General features: G+C 45.5%; 5 protein-coding genes across 5 annotated transcripts; 2 read left to right on the forward strand and 3 right to left on the reverse strand.

Annotated features, from left to right (window-relative positions):
• The first annotated feature begins 1,969 nt into the window (after positions 1–1,969).
• F4822DRAFT_341347 (Mog1p/PsbP-like protein) lies at positions 1,970–3,367 on the forward strand. The gene is made up of 3 exons (XM_051455805.1): positions 1,970–2,265; positions 2,407–2,622; positions 2,734–3,367. Exons 1-3 carry the CDS (start codon positions 2,189–2,191, stop codon positions 3,053–3,055), a joined length of 615 nt encoding a protein of 204 aa, XP_051311095.1. The 5' UTR covers positions 1,970–2,188; the 3' UTR covers positions 3,056–3,367.
• Positions 3,368–6,542, reverse strand: F4822DRAFT_341354 (SprT-like family-domain-containing protein). The gene is made up of 2 exons (XM_051455806.1): positions 5,030–6,542; positions 3,368–4,949 (listed from the first exon to the last, which is right to left on the reverse strand). Exons 1-2 carry the CDS (start codon positions 5,968–5,970, stop codon positions 3,680–3,682), a joined length of 2,211 nt encoding a protein of 736 aa, XP_051311096.1. The 5' UTR covers positions 5,971–6,542; the 3' UTR covers positions 3,368–3,679.
• On the reverse strand, positions 6,465–9,287 carry F4822DRAFT_341343 (uncharacterized protein). The gene is made up of 6 exons (XM_051455804.1): positions 8,810–9,287; positions 8,081–8,745; positions 7,905–8,018; positions 7,649–7,840; positions 7,201–7,593; positions 6,465–7,145 (listed from the first exon to the last, which is right to left on the reverse strand). Exons 1-6 carry the CDS (start codon positions 9,072–9,074, stop codon positions 6,960–6,962), a joined length of 1,815 nt encoding a protein of 604 aa, XP_051311097.1. The 5' UTR covers positions 9,075–9,287; the 3' UTR covers positions 6,465–6,959.
• A 3,557-nt stretch (positions 9,288–12,844) lies between these two features.
• On the reverse strand, positions 12,845–14,824 carry F4822DRAFT_412760 (putative metallo-beta-lactamase domain protein). The gene has a single exon (XM_051458982.1). It carries the CDS (start codon positions 14,448–14,450, stop codon positions 13,455–13,457), a length of 996 nt encoding a protein of 331 aa, XP_051311098.1. The 5' UTR covers positions 14,451–14,824; the 3' UTR covers positions 12,845–13,454.
• Positions 14,825–15,032: 208 nt separating this feature from the next.
• F4822DRAFT_341400 (ubiquitin carboxyl-terminal hydrolase) lies at positions 15,033–17,766 on the forward strand. Its single transcript, XM_051455807.1, has 8 exons — positions 15,033–15,165; positions 15,219–15,741; positions 15,808–16,044; positions 16,100–16,210; positions 16,307–17,094; positions 17,148–17,346; positions 17,395–17,429; positions 17,485–17,766. Exons 2-8 carry the CDS (start codon positions 15,657–15,659, stop codon positions 17,584–17,586), a joined length of 1,557 nt encoding a protein of 518 aa, XP_051311099.1. The 5' UTR covers positions 15,033–15,165; positions 15,219–15,656; the 3' UTR covers positions 17,587–17,766.
• Positions 17,767–18,161: the final 395 nt, after the last annotated feature.

Below are 18,161 nucleotides of genomic sequence, written 5' to 3' on the forward strand. Positions count from 1 at the left end.
AGGGATTGACTCATTCAAATCGAAGTTGCGAGTTTGCACTGGTTATATACCTTGTACCGTACAAATTTCGAGTCGCTTCATACACGTAGGAAACAATTCACCACTCGTCCAACGCCTACCTAGGTACATAAGGCCGCAATATTCTCATCCGACATTTCTATATTAAAGCATATTCGGACACATACACGACCGTCCACATCTAATTATCATCTCGAGAGGCATATACGCCCTTTACGAACAACTAAGTCTAAAGATGGCCGGAAAAGAAGAAAAGAAGTAGGTTTCAATTCGTATCTTTCCCCGATCATCTCAATTATGGGCCATTCTAACCACTGACTTTAGGGAGGCCCAAGAGACCGTGACCCTTTTCAAGCTGGCACTGAAGGATGGAGATACAATAGGGTTCTATGAGCTTGCCATCCTCAATGAATACAACTCAACATATCTCCTCGCCAAAGCTAGGAAGACTGCCCAGATGACCGAGGACCTAAAAAAGTACACACCTCCTCTATCTTATCTCCCGTTTCGTTTGTAACAACTCTAACCATAGTCGATCTATAGTGGAAAAGACATTACTGGAACTGCTGAGCAACCTACTTACGAGAAGACCGATGCCGAGCTACGTAGATTGGCTGCGAATTTCATACCCAAGGACCTCCGCAAGAAATTCAGAATCGATGATAAGATGCCGCCATTAACAATCCCGGTAGCCTTCTATCCTCAGAAGGTAGGCCCAACAGATCCTCAGGAGAGGACCAAAGAATGGGTCGAAAAACAGGCACTGGAATCATAGAAAGTATCCGGGGCTACCCGGGTACCTGCTGGGTGGGTTGAGGAGGCCTAAGGGGTAGGTGTGTTGCTTCTTTCAGCGGGGGTTAGGAGTTAGGAGTTACTGGCTATAATGGATATAATAGCTTTGTGATTGCTCAACAAGCTTCGGGGGACAGATTTACTCCTTCACAGAAATAAAGCGATCGCGAAAGATCTTATAGCAAAATTGTGCTTCCCTACCGTTTATTTCTTTTGAAGGTGCTCAGTCTTCGATATTCAACCCCCGAATCGGCGAAAACTAAAGTCTTAAGAGAATCGTACATTCCAACCAGAACATCAATGGGTTTTATATAGGTTCGCGGCTTCGTTATGTAAATTGTAAAATAGGATATGTGGCTCTTCGATGGTCTTTGGTCGCAGTGGTGGTTCTACTAATTCAAATCGCGAGAATTTCTCAGTGGCCCAATCACACATAATGCTCTCGTCCTTATTTCCCGTTCGATTATATCAAAGGATAGAACGGCCTCTGGTGAGAAATATATGACGTAGGGAGTTGATAGAGACGTATAAGATCCATCCTTATTATATTGAAACCGTGGGACGGCAAAAGGTTTCGTCCGTAATTATTCTAACACGTATCCGGCCATTTGCTATTGGGGCGATTACCCAGATCTTGGTGCGTTACGACGACGTACGGCGATGATCTGTGACACAGTAACACCTCGGTGTTTATCGCGTTAGTCAATCCGGGTATATGGTAGGCTGCCCTTTGAGAAATTTAAAGGTTGGTCGAAACGATCGTAATCGAAACCGAGGAGACGAGAAACGACATGAAGGGTTGTTGTTACGACCATGGGAACGTATTTTGGGGGAAGGATTTCATGGTTGTATGTATAAAGGTTGGCTTGTGAAGTCTAGAGAAACATATCGTATCGTAAATAAATAATCGTACTGGAACGACGGGTATCCAAGACATAGGGTTTCGTACAGTCGAGATGTTCGTCTTGTGTAGGGACAAGAAATAATGTTAAAAGATGGTTCTATTTCGTATAATATTGGTGGTAATACTGGTACTCACTAGCCGAGATATAGAATTTACCTAGGTAGGTATACTACCTATTCGAGTTAGGGGTAGTTAGGGGCTAGGATAGTAGGTGGAAGTGCTAAGGCTGCTTGGATGGAATGATTCTGAGGCAAACAGGGAAGTTACATCATCGGCTGCCCCACCAAAGATGGAAAGTCGCAGAGCTTAAGGTACAAGGCAACCGCCCGAACTTGAACTGAATATTGATGATCACTTTGATATACGGATGGAACTTTCCATTAACAACTTTAAGAGGAAACCATACGATTCGCATCATATTCTAATTTAAATTTACTTTTACATTCATACTTCCACGACTCTTCCGTTTCTACCATGACCACCTACAAGTCCACCCCGCTATATGGAGGGGCACTCATTTGCGACCTTCCAGCCAATTTCGCCGACGTGAGGTATGTCTATCAACCTACATCAATCCACCTTTCCATTCCTGTCACATATACAATTAAATCATCATTCCTATCTAAAGAATCAAAAGAAATATTATATATAGAATACGACTAACATTTGCGACCTGTTTCCCCGTATAACAGCAACATAAGGCAGGTCCCCGACAACCAAGAAGTTTACATCGATAAAGATGGCTTCACAAGCATCATCTTCGATATCGCCGAGCGAGTCGGTGGTCCAGGAAGCGGCGCCGAGATCGACGGTCGCGCCTTGACTACACACCTCGAGGACCTCGTCGCCGATGATATCGATCGCGTTAAGGTCTGGAATACGACGCCTACCCTCTTCTCGCGACTAGAGTACGTATTATATTTAATATCCCATATTATATCATGTATCACAACTATTTATAAACTTGCGCATTTTTAACTATCTTGGAAACTAATGCGCGCGCAATCGCAAACCTGCAGTGAGGATATACCAGCTTATACTCTGATCGCGACCGTGTCACCCCGAAAATCCGACTCCGCATCTGCCTCGGACGCCGACGAGCGATCGAGCACGAAGACGGACTTCACAGCCATCATTTTGACTCTAGTTCGCCTCGAACGTGAGAAGACCGACCTATTAATTACTATCAATGTTCCCCATATACGCGGCGAATATGACGAGGAAGACGTCGACCTTCAGCTCGGAAAGCAGGGTAAACTTATCGGCGACGCCGTCGATTATGCTGCCAAGATCTGGGAGACCTTCAAAGTGAAAGATTGGGGCCTATTCAACGAGGTCTAAGGATATTAAAGAAGAGAAAATGGGAAGATGAAGATAATGGCGGGAACAATGCTCCTTAGAATTGGGTTGGCGACACACTACGAAGGCATCTGGATTGGCAACGGGGCAAATAGGAGGGCGGAGGTGGGAACGAAGGATTAAAGTGAGGGATCCAACATGGGAATACTTCGAGAAACTATTTGCGCGTCTTTTGTCTTGCTTTGGAGAGTCCCAATTGGGCTTTTGGTATGAATTATGAATCGACATCTTGCACCACGGAGGGCTTCAAACTAGCGAGTTAGCTACAGCAAACCCAAAAGGGATGGCCTATTCCCATTCCCTGGACTATCTAAGTAGAAAATAACAATTAGGTTGGAATAACTTGGGGTGGGATGTCCTTAAAATATCATATTCTTATTGATATGAGGTATCTATTTCGTCTGGTAGACTGGGACGATTGCCTAAACGACTCATCATGTAGAAGTGAGGTCTCCAGCTCCTAACTGTGTCACCAAACCATACCGCAGCCGCTCACGCAGTGAATAACAATTTTCCCATGTCCGTGAACCCACATGTACACTCGTCCTCGAGTATCCTATCCATTCTCAGCATGCCATCCCATCATCCAGAACTGAAGCCTACGGTCTAGGAGAAAATATCGTAACCCTCCCGCTTCGGGGTCGTAGGTGTAGGCTTTTCTGCTTCACTCTCACCCTCTTCATCAAGAGTCAAAACCTCTATCGTAGTCCGTAGGTCCCTCATCGTCTTGCCCTTCATATCATCCTTCTTCTGAGGGGACTGCTGCTTGACCTGTTCCCACTTGGCCGACACAATACCCATACGCTCTTTCCAGGGCATACCAGGGTTACTCTGAGTCAAAGCCTTCATCTCCTTTCCGAGGAACTCCTGCCACGCGTTGGGTTTCTTCTTCGTCGATTGGGGCTCAGCACCGTTAGTAGCCGTAGACCCTCCACCACCATTTCTGGGGGTGGGTTTAATCTGAATTAGCTTCCCGCGACATCTGCCACAGCGATGTTTCTCCGTAGATACGCTCTTCGTATGTCTCTTAACCTCCTCAGCGCATCCCTCGCAGCGCCAGACATACTTATACTCGATCTCGTAATTATGTCGTGTCGTCACATTAATGCCCTTCGAGACGCCATAAACCTCACTACACCTCTTTCCCCAAGCACGGAACTCCGGTCCATGAGCTGTTTTCGGTTTCCCACCATTTAACATGAACACAGCTAAATGGCAAAACTCATGTGCCACCGTATTCAAAAGATCCGACTCATTGGTCAGTACCCTGGTCGCGAGTTCGATCTGTGCATAGTGTCTCCGCTGCGTCTCCTCCTTCTTCGCAACAGTGGTATTCACAGTACCATCGGGATTCCGGCTCGTCGTTACAGTTGTCTGTGCCTTACACTTCCAACTCGCGCGACCGGCCGTCGTCAGCAAGCTATTGGACCATTTAATTTTCAGACCCCCGGTATCCTCCGTCATCTTCGCCAGTCTCCCTTCCGTGATGCGCTCATCAAGATCTTTCAGAAAATTCCGCGCGATTTCTTCTTTGACAGCATCGAAGGCCTTGCGCGCATCTTTCTTTTGCTTCTCGGGGCTGGGACCAGCACGCTTACTAAGAAGTTTCCCGCCTGCCGTAGTAGCATCTTTGGCAGTCTGTTCCATTCCCTTCTTGGGACTCTCTAGTTTCTTGTCTGGCGAGTGCTTGTCAATCCAAGCAAAGTGTGTCTCGGAATCCCAGAATTCCTTATGTTCAGGCTTCCAAGGGGAGACTGGGATTCTGGGTGTCTTTAGGGGAGACGCGGGAAGCGTCTTCCTGGGCGTCGTAGGTTCCAGTAAAGGCTTTTTGTTCCCCTTCACCGAGGGTTCATCAAGCTCCGAATCCTCGTTGAAGCTGGCGCGTAAGTTAGCATTGACTATCATATTCTCGACAGTGGCTATCAAAGGAGCATGATGTGACAGGAAAAGGCTTACATCTGAAGTTTTTGGAAAGCATCCTCCAGATTACCTGGTTGAGAAGGTTTTAAAGAAGTAAGGGTGGGACCTTTGTCTTTATGTTGCTTAGACGCACGTTTAGTTAAGTCATTAGTGATTGGTTGCTGTGGTTGTTTGTTGTTGGATACTGTCTTCTTCACTGGATCCTTAAATAATAACTTTTGAGGATTTGCCCATTGGATGCTTGGACTCCTGGAACGTCGTATTGGTGGTGTAAATGAGGGTTCTGAATCTGAGTTGAAGGTGTCTGGTTCTGACTCCGACTCCGATTCTGATACAGATATGAACTCGGAATCATCGCCCTCGTTAGATTGTGGGATATCATCTAATATATCTAGCTCTTCTTCATCGGACTCATCTGAAAACGTTGGGTTCGTGGGCTTTTTGAAAACCTTCCCGCTCTTCACATTCCTATCCTTCGCCGTGTCGTCTTGCTCGAGCTTTACCTTCTCCTTTGGTAAGAGGCTTGGGACTATACTGGACGAGATGGTACGAGAACCTCTTTGCCGGGCTTTTGATGGTTGCGGGGGCTCTGATGAAGCCTTAGGAGGGATACTGGCCTCGGCGCTTTCTTCTCTAATGCGAGCTTGAGAAGTCTTAACTTTCGAAGCTCGACTTTCCTTTTCCCTACCAATTGCCGTGTTGCCTAATGGTTTTAAAAGGGAACCGTCGATAGTCTGACCCTGGCCCAATTTCCGACGCCGGAGAGGAGTTGCTTTTATCGCAGCATTTGACTTGGTTGGTTCAGTCTTCACAACCTGCTCAGTACGTGACGTGGAGCTTTTCGCAGCTGATGCATCCTCCTCGTTGTCATCATGTTTCTTCTTATCATGCCTCTCGTCGTGCATCTCCACCGCTCTTCGGTATCGTTGGATAATCACGTCAACGTCTGGGAAATCATCGTCGCTGTCACTGTCCATGTTGTCTAATATGTTTGCGATAATTCTTCTTCCTAATTAGAAACCAATTCACGGGGATTGCTAACAAAATTCTGGAGATGTTGGGCAAACGTATGCTGAATTTGAAATCAAATGGATGCTGAATGCTGAAATTCGTTATCGGGGTTAAGCTCTGTTCAGATTGATAGGCCACAATTGACTTTGGTTGCCTGGCAACCGCGGGGTACGTCCCTTTTTCGATAGGCTCTTGGTTCGAACTATCCCCAGTAATTTGGACCTGTTACCTGCAACAGCAAACTCAATTTATGCCTTATATTTGTGGGTATGCTATCATAAAATCAATCGTGTTTCAATATTCCGTGTTTTACGTTGGTTATTGGTAAATTGAATTATACCGAGGTGCTTGTGATTGGGGATGAAGCAATTGTGGTGGGGTTTCTTAAGCAATTAGTATTTATGGTCGGGTACCTCCTAGGTACTAAACCTAACGAGACAATCTATTTAGCACTGGTCAAGATTTCATGATTACAAGTGGCTACACATTATACGATAAGCGCATATGAACTCTTATTCCTTTCATTTCATTTTATGATTTTCTCTGTGAGTCTCAGATTATTAAGTAGGTACTGAGTCAAGTCTAATCATCCGATTCATTCCCATGGACTCTCAACGGTAGAGGACCTAACACACTCATGCCCTCCCTTCCTCCAGTGCCTACGTCCTATCCAACCTTCAACCTCCAACCAGGTCGTCCACAAAAATCATAAACCGCTTTCCCTATGGGTATCATTGATGATGGTTGTAATGAAAGTCCAGAATGCAAAAAATATGTTCAGAACAAGTGAAGGGAGTATCTTAGGGTATATCGCAAATCGAGCGCCCCACCCCGATACGCCGTTAATCTAAAAAAGAAAAATTAAATGATCTAACAAGGACCGCCCCAGTTCGTTGCTGGAGAATACCCAAGTCGTTTCTGATGCAATGCATGATGGATTTTCGCAAACAAATTCTTAGACCCGGGAAGCTAGGGTCCAAGATTTCGGTGACCGACCGGACTCTCTGCGGACGACCCAGCCCTTAAGAGCTAGGACGACCACAACCCACGCCATGAGCAGCCCGACAAAGCCCATAGTAACGGTGTAGAAGAACATGGCATCTAAGTCATAATGGATCATTCCATCTACCGTATCGCCAGCCTATAAAAACCATCAATAATTAATTACTTGTGGGTACGGCCAGGACACAACTTACGCTTGCCATAAAGATGGTGCCTCCCGCAATGAGACCAAACGCGGTCAAGAGCTCAGTGGGAGGTCGAGATGGCAGGATAGAGCGCGGGGGCTTAAGGTAGAGGAGCACATATGTAAAGCCTCGAGCGAATGAAGCGCCCGTCAGGAGGTTACCCCATTGCTTGTGAACCATGCTTGAAATCATTGTCTGCTGGGTATGCGAACTCATCATGATGCCAAGAAGCAAAATGACGAGCGCTGGAATGGGGTTGACGGAGAATTCATACTGTCTTGGCACTTCGAGGGCTTCACGTTCCTCCTCGCTGTACGCATGGCTCGGATGAGCAAGAGCTGCATCGTACACAGTGGTGTTTAGGAGTTCACGTATTCGTGTGGACTCAATTAGCATCGCAAGCTATATAGTTCCATTAGTTTTAATTCTTCGACTAACGAGGAATCGAAATGCTTACCAAACCACCACCAATGAAAAGAACGGTGATGGAAATGTGCTCAAGGTCCTGAGGACTGAATTCCTTGCCAGCGTTGCCAAGATGCTCCAGGAAAATGTTAGTCGATCCGTAAGTGAAGATGAGCGCACCCTCCACGAACTCCGCAGTGGGTCTCCATTTCTGCGAGCTTTGCTTCGGACGGACGTTCCAAGCCTGTAAATCCTCCAGTCAGCAGGACATCATCAATGTGGAACCAACGGAGTATGCTCCAACTCACCCATCCCAGTTCACCGAAACTCCCGGTCCACCTCCCGAGAGTCAAAATGCCGTACCAGAAAAAGATACCTCCTTTAATCCAATGAGCCAAACCACTGAAAATGCCATGTCCCTCCTGAGATTTTAAGTTAGTCTATTATCTGATGCCTTTATTATTTTGCGCCGTAGCGAACTTACAAAGAATCGGGCAAAGGTAATAATGCCTGTGCACAGAGCTACGTAACCCAGAATGAGGATAGTCCGGTCAATGAAATTGTATGCAAACATCAGAACTTTCCATGCCCTGTTAGAGATCTTCCCGGCAACCTTGGCAATAAACGAATTGGCTGGTTTCGAAGAGAGTAATTCCGCGGGTTTGAAGTGGAGGTCTTCAAGGTCATCCTCGTAGTGCAATCGTCGATCGTTCATTTCGGTAGGCGACTCCTGACCCACAGCAGTTGATACAGAGTTGCTTCGCAACGACTCGGTATTCGGCTCTGTGCCCTGTCCACTGTCGTTAGAGTGACGATATGGGCTTGAAAACATTGTTGCGTTTCTGCGCTGGTGTTCGGCCATAGCTTCCGTCGAAACAGGAATGAATGCTTGCTCCTCCTCCTTGGTGAATTCTTGTGTATTGTTCTTGGCCATCACGCCCGCTACACGGCCTACGAGGCTGATAACCACTTGCGCGCTGATTACCCACGTAACTATCCACCCTAACTTGTGATGCGCATTATTCGGATATAGATCAGGGGTATTCGCGTTATACGTAATGCCTAATAGGACGCCAATCGCATTCGTAAAGAGGAAAAGGAACTGGATCGCGAGTGTGTATTTCGATCGCGCGATGGAGAACATAACAGCTATGAATACTAGTTAGAATTGCTACTTGCTTGATTACTATTACTGTTGGGGAAGCTCTTATACCTAATGGTAACATGAATACCCAGCTTATGACCATTAATGCGATGTGCGCATATATTTCGGTTACGTGCTCTGTATGCGCAAAGTACGTAGGCGGATAGGAATCCACATCCGGTTTCGGGTCCTCTTTGCTCATATCCATCCCTCCGTCGCCATCCATATTCATGGCGCCTTCGTCATCGTGACCATGGGCCAGAACTGCAGGAAGAGCTCCAGCTATGGCGACAAGCGCCAACAGCTTCAGCGCAGACTGGGCAGTCGACCTCATGTCGCTGCGGGTTGTTCGGAGTTTGCGGCTCTAAGATTGCGCTAGTCGACTGGGTAGGATAGAATATCTACGTGCTTGTCTGTCGACCACTTCGTCCGTGGGGTTGGTAACCTGGGACGAAATAGGTGGGAGGAAGCAATCTTCGGCGCAGTTTACTTATAAAACACCGGAGTTTGTAAGTTAAGCTAGCCTTGTGGCGGCGGCTTTCAAGCTTTGTCCGTCCCGAGCGAAATAGTAGGGTAGTAGCTTTGTGTGTAGCTATGACATATGGCTATAAAAGACCGGGCGAGAAGCAAGTAGAGATGGTATCCAATGGAAAAGCACTGCTACCTCGTGTATATATGTATGGAGGGTAGTCGACCACGGAAGGGGGAGGGGAAGCTTTCATAAAATAGCATCATGGTGGAAGAAGGGACCAGAAAGGTGCATGGCCTGGGATATATTTATTTTTATGGTATGTACCCGGGACGGCTCTCGTTGTTCAGTTACTTTTGTGCCCATGAAGCCGCCGCAGTTGGGCATGTGGGTACGGATATGGGGATATGTTCAAGGTACTAAGGTGAAAGAAGGTATAGTACATCATAATGTATGGAAGGGAAAGATAGAATACTGTATAACAAAGGTACCTTGAACTACAAGCTCCTCTATGATGGATGACTCTTAAGGAATAGAAAAAAAAAATAAAACAAAATAAAAGGCCGGGCCCACCCGTGCGCATTTCGCACTTGACTTACATCCGCTCGCGCCATCTGTTTCTTAATGGGTCGTCGAGCGATAGCGTGGAAAAAATAGCACGATGGGACAACGATGGACCATCCGAGGTATCCGAAAATACCAACTTCGTACACCAAACTAGGTATTTCAAACGGCGGTAAGGTATGGGTGTTATGGATGGGTATGGGTTGGTATGGTAGAAAGTGGATGTTGAAGCTGTCAAGGGCTGGGCAAGGGTTAGCTAGCTTTAGCTGCTTGGAAAAAATAAAATAAAAAAGATGCTCACAATCGCGCGGTGGATTACATCGGATTACATGGTGGCAGGAGGAATTGGGGGGGATGGAGGGGGTCTTCCTTAACTAATATCCATGTCACTTTTTGTATTTCCGTCTAGGGTAGATACATAAGAATAATCATATTTAACATATATAGTTTCACTTATCGTCAAGTACCTATACAGCTCATCGGTACATTTTTGTTTCGGCAGGGTTGGTAATCCCGGATGTACCTTGGCTTGGCATCTGCGACGTGACGAGCTAACATAGATTACATATACATGTGTCTGGTGTACGTAGAACGCACCTACTTTGTGAAATACTAGAAGCTTCTTAACCTTCCCTACTTTGGTTAACCAACGATGAATAATTGGATCGGTGCTGTCGGCCGAGTCTTACGACCTGACCAGAAGTTGCGAAAGGATGGAAATCCTAAATTCCCAATTCCCATTTCCAACCGTGAAAGAAACCCAAAATTTTCATAAGGCAGTGTAATAAACTCCGACAACCCCGCCGTCCGCAATCGGAATATGCTGTATGTTAGTTATATCAAAATCCTAACTCTTGACTCTTTTGAATCCGCATCCGTTTTTGCTTCTCTTTTGCTATTCTACATGTATATACTCACACCCTCCCCTCTCTTTACTCAATTCTATAGGATAGATAAGTACTTACTTACATTCTTGTGGCTTTCATATGTCTAAAAGTGTATGCATAAACGAACCAACCGTTGTTTCTTAGGATGATCATGTGCGGGACACTGCTTACCTGGAGAGGTTGCTTGCACAAGCTCGCAGGTGACTTTCCCATTTCTCAGCCTTTTCTGCCTTTCCAGTTTCCCTTGATGAGCCGCGCTAGCAGGGGTCTTAGCTTGTCCTTTTGTTACACACAGTACGGGAAGTCTAAATGTGCCGGCGTTGATACCATTAATATGTACAACCCCGAATGACTCTTACCGGCTCATCATTATCACACCTACTACTACCTCTATACATATTAAAACCATTACGCGTAACACGGCGCAGCTCTTGGAAGATGCCAAGACTCTTCTTATATCTCACTCTAATAGGGCGTAAGATACATCAACATGATGGACATTTCATAGATACCGAATCCGTTTAACTCCGGGAGGATGTTCTACCGCATAATCACAGTATTATCACAGTATCCACAGAAACCCTCGACCTATCCTGACGGACTACGTACGGGCTACATACATACGAAATAATACCTTACATCTTAACCGACCGGGGACGAACAGCCTACCCGGGCGCTCCCTCCTGCGGAGAGGCATGCAAAGCGGCGGCAGTAGCGTTGTAACACACCAATTGCCGGTCGAGAAGATCCTTCGCCCGACGGTGACGTGCACTGACAACGAAGTCATACTATGCGAAGGTGGCTAAGAAGGGTGACGAACCCCTCAGATGTTATCTGTGACAGATATAGTCTGGGGAAAGCCAGATAAGGATGTGTAAGTGGTAAGATGTCAGATGGAATCTCTTCTCTTTTCCTTCTGCCCCTTTGGAAGAAGATGGAGGGTAACATTCGAGGCGGCGTTAGTTGCATGGCAACATGGGCGTCAAAAGCTAACTTCGGTATCGGTGTGGTTGTTTCTCCTCATCGAAGCACATGTATGGAAATGCGGTAACGAGTACGAGGCTTGGGCTTGGGCTTGGGCTTAAACTTCCTTACTACCTTACCATCTTATTACTTTACTAGTAATAATTCACGAGCCACCGATTCTGTATAACCAAGACCAAAATTCATTAGTAAATATCCATGATTACAATGGTCCGTATGTCAGCTAGTACTAGAATTACTGTAGTTTCTGGAAACTAATGTCGATTACCTACTTGGCCAATGGGTCTACTCCATCAGCCATCGTAGATCAATAAGATTGATGTTCAATAAGCCCCGCCAAGAACTTAGGATTGACCAGTCTATAAGTCTAAGAATATGAGAAATGAAACGAATATGATAGGAAGGCATACTTCCCCCGTTTAATCCTGACAAATCACACTTTCTTTCTAATTCATTGGCCCCTTGTACCTATACGGGAATTTTACGGCGTACGTCCAAATATCGAACATCGCGTCGGACAAGGAGGTTGGTCGAACGAGCGATCGAGTCGGACTCCGACCGAAAGGCCGATGTAACTGATTGAAAATGGAAATTTGATGATACGGTACTTTACACAGTGTGCGACCAAAGCAATGTACGGTAATTTTCCATTTCCTGTTTTGCTGTAGGGCTGGACTTGACTCGACTTTCGGTTATGTATTGTGCCTCTTAAACCTGCATGGGCAACATGGGATTAGAGACACGGATAGGTGGGAATCCCGTCACTTACACGACACAAGTCACAACGTCGAAGAGCGTTACTACTACTGCATTGATGAATCCACTCCTCGCTACTACGCGGCTTCATGTATAGTGAACTACGCATACAGTGACTAAGCCACGCCGACAAACGACGAGAGCTTCTAAATTTGAAATGGATGCAATGGGCTGAGGGAAGGCCGAAGGATGAGTATACGTAGTACAAAACACCAGCCAAGAATTTCTGTTACCCACCCACCAGGAATCGTCTAACTCGAGGAAAGCCGAGATATCCTTCGGGGGGGATTCAAATTTTCTGATTCAGAATTTGCTCAAACTAACGTTCGCCGAAGAGACCTTTTGCTTACCTATGTTATTATTAAAAATGTCATATGCGCACAACTATTTCTTGGCTCCGAACATCCGGAACTCGTTGGCGCCACACTAGCATCCTTTTGATCGAGTCAGAATCGGTAATCGGAATTATAATATAGGTAGTTTCAATAAAGGGAAACTCCTTGCATTCTATTTTTGCAAAGTTCGTTAAGTTCGTTATAATACTGATGGATGAGCCACGCAGTCTTCATTGGCCCGCGAGATACAGATGTACTGTCTGTACCCGAAGAAACAAAAACCTATGACGACTTCCACGTAACTAAGATGTTGAAATAAGTGATGCGGCTCTACCGACACACTGGTACCAACCCCCATTTATTATATCTTCCGTAAACAGATCTATGAACCAAAGATTGCGAAAGAATTAAATCTAAAGGAAGTTCAGGTTGAGGTAAGGCAGTTGTTAAATGCTTGATCGTATCGCCTACAAATCATCGCCATAGCTGTTTCGCCGATCGTGACGAATACCATGGGAAGACGCTCGGACGTAAACATAAACGGAAACAATTTATATGAGGCGGACTCCGCATCTGTTTCTTTTTATGCTAGTTGATAGCTTAAAATACCAGCTCAGCCGAGAGAAAGGAATCCTACCGCTCAAACTGCCGTATTTCGCGTGGGGACAGGCTGTCTCCCCATGAGACGTAATTGACGTCCTCATGACTTTTCCTCCTCTTCACAAACTGGACCGGTCCGTGAGACGCCATTTGTCTCCATCCTCTAGTGCGACTTTATCCTCGTCCCGGAGCTTCCGTAGAATTTGGATCACGCCATTCGCCGCTGGAACGTGGAGACTCTCGGGGTAGTCACGATATATGATTTTTACTAACTCAACAGGAGTCCAAAGACCACCGTCTTTCTCGGCGGCCAAGGTTTGTAACACTTGCTTTTCTCTCTCGTGTCTGTGCGATATGTACTCGGTGATTGTGGCGCCCACTTGTGGTAAAATTGGTCCGTGTCCTGGGTACCCTCGACCTGATACCAGCTTTTCCATCTTCGCTAAACTTTTTAGATAGGTCCCGAGATCTTCGAAAACAGTCGTGCCCTGACCCAAGACATTATCGCCCGTGAACAGCGCATCCTCTTCTTGAAAGACGAAGACCATATGATCTACAGCGTGGCCTGGTGTATGGAAGGCCGTCAAAGTGGCCCCTTCAACCTCAAATTTCTGACCATCCGCAATATCTAGTTGGCCTTCTTCGGGTTGATTTTTGTAGAACTTAGTTTCCGGGGAGTGTTCTCGGAGGTGGCCAATGCCACCTTGGTGATCATGATGCCAATGGGTAATAACGGCACTCTGAATTGAGATCTTCTCTTCCTCTAGAGTTTTCTTCAAAGCCGCAATCCATGAAGGCTTTCCCTCGCCGGTATCGACTAGTAACCTTTTCGGACCAGTTCCCAGGATATATGTGTTGGTACCCTGAAGGGCGAATTTGCCAGGATTACCGGCGAGGATGCGGATGCAAGCGGGGCTAACCCGCTCGATCTCCGGTATATGAACAAGTTCAGTAGTCATCGCGGCTTTCGAAACTATTCGAAAAGCTCTCATACCACGAGGGGGATATGTTATATGATTTGATAGATAACGTCCGAGCGAAGCCACACGGACTGATGAAAATGACCAAATGTTAGGAGTTGAAGTTATTTGAGAGATCAACGTCTTTCTTATCATGCGGAGGTCAGGTGTAGTTCGTGCCGGTAGTCAGATAATGGTACTACATTAACAACACACGCAAGTTATTAGTGATGAGGACAGGATAAGGTGCAATGGTGTCATATGCAAAAATTATATGTATATAGTAGTAGTGGTAGTAGTAGCAAATAAGAAGATGTGCAATTGTATATACCTAAAATAAAGTACCGAGGTCAATAACGATAAGGTCCAAAATGTATAGTATACCTACTGTATCTAGGTGTATTCGGGTACCTGACCTATTATATCATAGCTATAAGGTTTAGACAATGCAGATTACATATCGAACCTTACCTGAAAGGCCTACACAATGGCTACTAAAGGGAAAGTAGAGGCGGACCGGTGGTCGGTATACAACATTAGCGGCTTAGTGTAAGTTTGATGATTCCCATTTGGGGCGCCGTATTTTGGTAAGTAAACCCCCAATAAACCCCAACTTAGAACTAGCCGTACCCCTGGATCTTCCCGTTAGCGTGCTTCGATAAGCAACCTTGGCTGCTTGGACAGCGTAAAGAAAGGGTGGATCAGGTGCCGATAAGAAATTCCAGCGTGTTGCTTCAACTGTAATCTTGTAATCTTTCCCGAATTTCCTGAAATGACGCCGTAATGCTCGGGAGTACCTAGTTGTAGATCTGATATCTTGCAGCTTCGTTTTTCTCCATCCGATCTATCTAATTATCAATGAAATAATCTCGTAAGTTTCCAATTGAGATGTGAATAAATTAATGCCGCTACTAACTTAAGAAGTTTCAAAGCTGTACAAGTAGAAGCAGAGGCAGGCGAGAATAGATACCCGGGCTGTCGAGTCGCAATTTATCTCCTTAGAATATTGAAGCTTACAGCATTATCACCACTCTAAGAGATTGTACCTTCGCCTTACCTTACCTACCTTACAGACCTTACGTACCTTTACGTCAGAGCCTCGCTCGTACATTCTTCCAACTTAATCTCTACTATACCTACCGTATACTACATACCAAAACCCCCAATACGGCGAACAATCTCTCGATTGCTCAATCCTTCCCTCAACGAAATCGATTCGCCGTCATTTCCTCCTTTCCCTCGTGTTAATCGCCGCCCGACCCTACCATATCCTCGGGTCGAATATCTATCCCGTCGTAATTAGATATTACCAAAATAAATATCAGTCTGGTTATATAATAACTTGACTTCCTGGCAAAAGCCATGGCTGCGCGACCTACCACACCGGCGTCGCCTAAGAATGTCAAAATCAACTCCCCTACCCCGGGGACACCCTTGTTTGGCTGTGGTTAGTCTTGCACTTTTGGTCTTATACTGTCTTGCTCTTAGTAAACATATACTAATGTACTCTTAGAGCATGTTCAGCTCCTATTATCGAATAGCCCCGATGTCATGAACAGCTCCATCCAGTACTACAAGATGTTACTACGAGTCATCTTCGACGGTAACCCCTTGGTGCCACAAACTTGCAAGACTCCCGACGGACAGATCATCACGTCCTTAACTTCGAACTACCTTTGCCTTCAGTGTTCTACTATCGTGCCGGAGGAAGAGCGTTCGAAGCACGGCAATAAGAAAAGTCACCGATTTTGTAAGTTTTAGTAGCTGTATATATAATATCAGTATCTGAACTGACAAGACGCCAGATGTTGACTCCCGAAGTGGTGCACTATTCTGTCAATTCTGTGAGGATTTTGTATGGGACCCAACTCTAGACGAACTCAGAGTGAGAAAGATAGGTACTGGATCATTTTCGAGTATGTTCACATGCACTTCAACCCTACGGCGAATGACAATCCATCCAAAATGATAATTTAGCCATGTAATCTTCAAATTCTAACTAATTTGTATAGGCCGTAAGAGAAAGCACGAAGAGATGTTTTCAGACGCCGTTAAGGACCCTCTAAAAGATGATCCAAGGTATATCTCCACCAACACTACCATCGCGTCATGTAGGGCAGACGGCCTCCGAGGTATCTACAACGCCGGAGCAACATGTTATCAAAACGTGGTCTTGCAAAGTTTTCTTCACAATCCTCTTCTCAGGAACTTCTACCTAAGCGACGGCCATCAGAGCTCTGATTGTCAAGTACCCCATTGTCTAAGCTGCGCGATGGACGATATGTTCCAGGATTTCTACGCTCTCGAGAATACTAATGGCTATACGGCGGCCAATATCCTTTCTGGCTTTTGGATATCTGAGAAGAAGGCTTTTGAGAATCTAGTCACAACCAAGGAGCAAGATGCACATGAATTTTTCCAGTTTCTGGCTGAGGAGCTTCATGAGAGGAACGGAGATGGTAAGAAGCCGGAGACAGGCAGCGAGCACAGCTGCAATTGCATCATTCACCAAACGTTCTACGGAAAACAGCAAAGTCAGACCACCTGCCAATCTTGCGGCGGCGTTACGAATGCAGTGGAGTCGTTTCTCGACTTGAGTCTAGGTCTAGAGAACTTATCTCATAAGAAGAGTAAGAAGGCTGCAAAGAACGCCTCTCTATCTTTGCAGGAGTGTCTCGACGAAGAGTACATCAAGTCCGACAAGTGTGAATATCGGTGTAGGAACTGTCATTCATCACAACAAGCACGAAGAGACCATAGCATAAAACTTTTACCAAATGTGCTGTCTATACAACTTAAGGTGGGTGCTACTATCCTAGCCATTAACATACCAACGCTGACAAAATCATCTAGCGGTTCGAGTTCAAGCAGGGCAACCGGGATCGTGTTGCTTCAAAAATTAGTACAAAAGTACAGTTTCCGTTGCAACTAAACATGCTTCCATACACTACTCGTGGTAGAGCATCAGATGCTCGAGATAGTCAGGAGCTTAAGAGATCATGTACATACGACCTATTGAGTGTTGTGGAGCATGTTGGTGAGATCGATACGGGTAAGTCTCCGTCCCCTACATAAATATGCTCAAGGCTGACCGAATTAGGACACTACGTGACGTACTCTCGTGTTGGCGATCAAGTAAGTTACACAACCGCGAAGCATTTTCTAACAATACTAATGTTTGTTACCTTAGTGGTTTTCCTTCAACGATCACAGAGTCGAACTAGCCAAGAAATCCGATGTACTCGGAAGCCAAGCTTACTTACTATTCTACATTATCCGATCATTGGCGTAAAAGTGGTTTTCAATCAGGGGAGCATTAGGCTGGACGGCGGTGTTTTTGAAGCATTTACATGGCTCGGGACGCAATGACTTATTACGTTGCACACTACCTTTGAATAGAGGCATCATCACATAGAGCAATTCTACGACTACGATTGAATTTCCATCATTATAAACTTTGCTATTTACCGCGTTGATTGTGTTTGTATCAAACCACTCTGACCTATCGATCCCACAAACTTCTAATACTGAGGTATCCCGATACGCCTCATATTATTCGTTTAAATCCGTACTGACGTGTATATAAGGCCAATCAGGCGCTCCCATCAATGGCAAGCGCGTGTTTACCTCGTCGCCCAAAGCTAGAATCACACCTAGTCTTCCGCTTTTCTGCTATTTTCCAACCCTGCGACCACTAAGTCAACATTTCACTATTGAGGCTTATGACATTGATTATATATATACATTATTATTATGTTTCCTGATCTTGGCCTCTACTGAACTTTTTATTATTGAATACAAGAGAAACTCACAATTATTGTGCGGGTTTAGGAGACCATGTCGCCCGGGCAACACCTCCCGTATAAG

Source organism: Hypoxylon trugodes (assembly GCF_022578975.1).
Source record: "Hypoxylon trugodes strain CBS 135444 unplaced genomic scaffold F4822scaffold_8, whole genome shotgun sequence".
Classification (NCBI taxonomy): Eukaryota; Fungi; Ascomycota; class Sordariomycetes; order Xylariales; family Hypoxylaceae; genus Hypoxylon; species Hypoxylon trugodes.

Coding starts and splice junctions, on each gene's coding strand:
- F4822DRAFT_341400 (XM_051455807.1), top strand. CDS start 15,657: ATGGCTGCGCGACCTACCACACCGGCGTCGCCTAAGAATGTCAAAATC. Junction 16,045..16,099: donor TAAGAAAAGTCACCGATTTT/GTAAGTTTTAGT, acceptor ACAAGACGCCAG/ATGTTGACTCCCGAAGTGGT. Junction 16,211..16,306: donor AGGTACTGGATCATTTTCGA/GTATGTTCACAT, acceptor TAATTTGTATAG/GCCGTAAGAGAAAGCACGAA.
- F4822DRAFT_341347 (XM_051455805.1), top strand. CDS start 2,189: ATGACCACCTACAAGTCCACCCCGCTATATGGAGGGGCACTCATTTGC. Junction 2,266..2,406: donor GCCAATTTCGCCGACGTGAG/GTATGTCTATCA, acceptor CCCGTATAACAG/CAACATAAGGCAGGTCCCCG. Junction 2,623..2,733: donor ACCCTCTTCTCGCGACTAGA/GTACGTATTATA, acceptor GCAAACCTGCAG/TGAGGATATACCAGCTTATA.
- F4822DRAFT_341343 (XM_051455804.1), bottom strand. CDS start 9,074: ATGAGGTCGACTGCCCAGTCTGCGCTGAAGCTGTTGGCGCTTGTCGCC. Junction 8,019..8,080: donor TTACCTTTGCCCGATTCTTT/GTAAGTTCGCTA, acceptor TTAAAATCTCAG/GAGGGACATGGCATTTTCAG. Junction 7,146..7,200: donor GCACCATCTTTATGGCAAGC/GTAAGTTGTGTC, acceptor TGGTTTTTATAG/GCTGGCGATACGGTAGATGG.
- F4822DRAFT_341354 (XM_051455806.1), bottom strand. CDS start 5,970: ATGGACAGTGACAGCGACGATGATTTCCCAGACGTTGACGTGATTATC. Junction 4,950..5,029: donor GCTTTCCAAAAACTTCAGAT/GTAAGCCTTTTC, acceptor CTTACGCGCCAG/CTTCAACGAGGATTCGGAGC.
- F4822DRAFT_412760 (XM_051458982.1), bottom strand. CDS start 14,450: ATGATAAGAAAGACGTTGATCTCTCAAATAACTTCAACTCCTAACATT.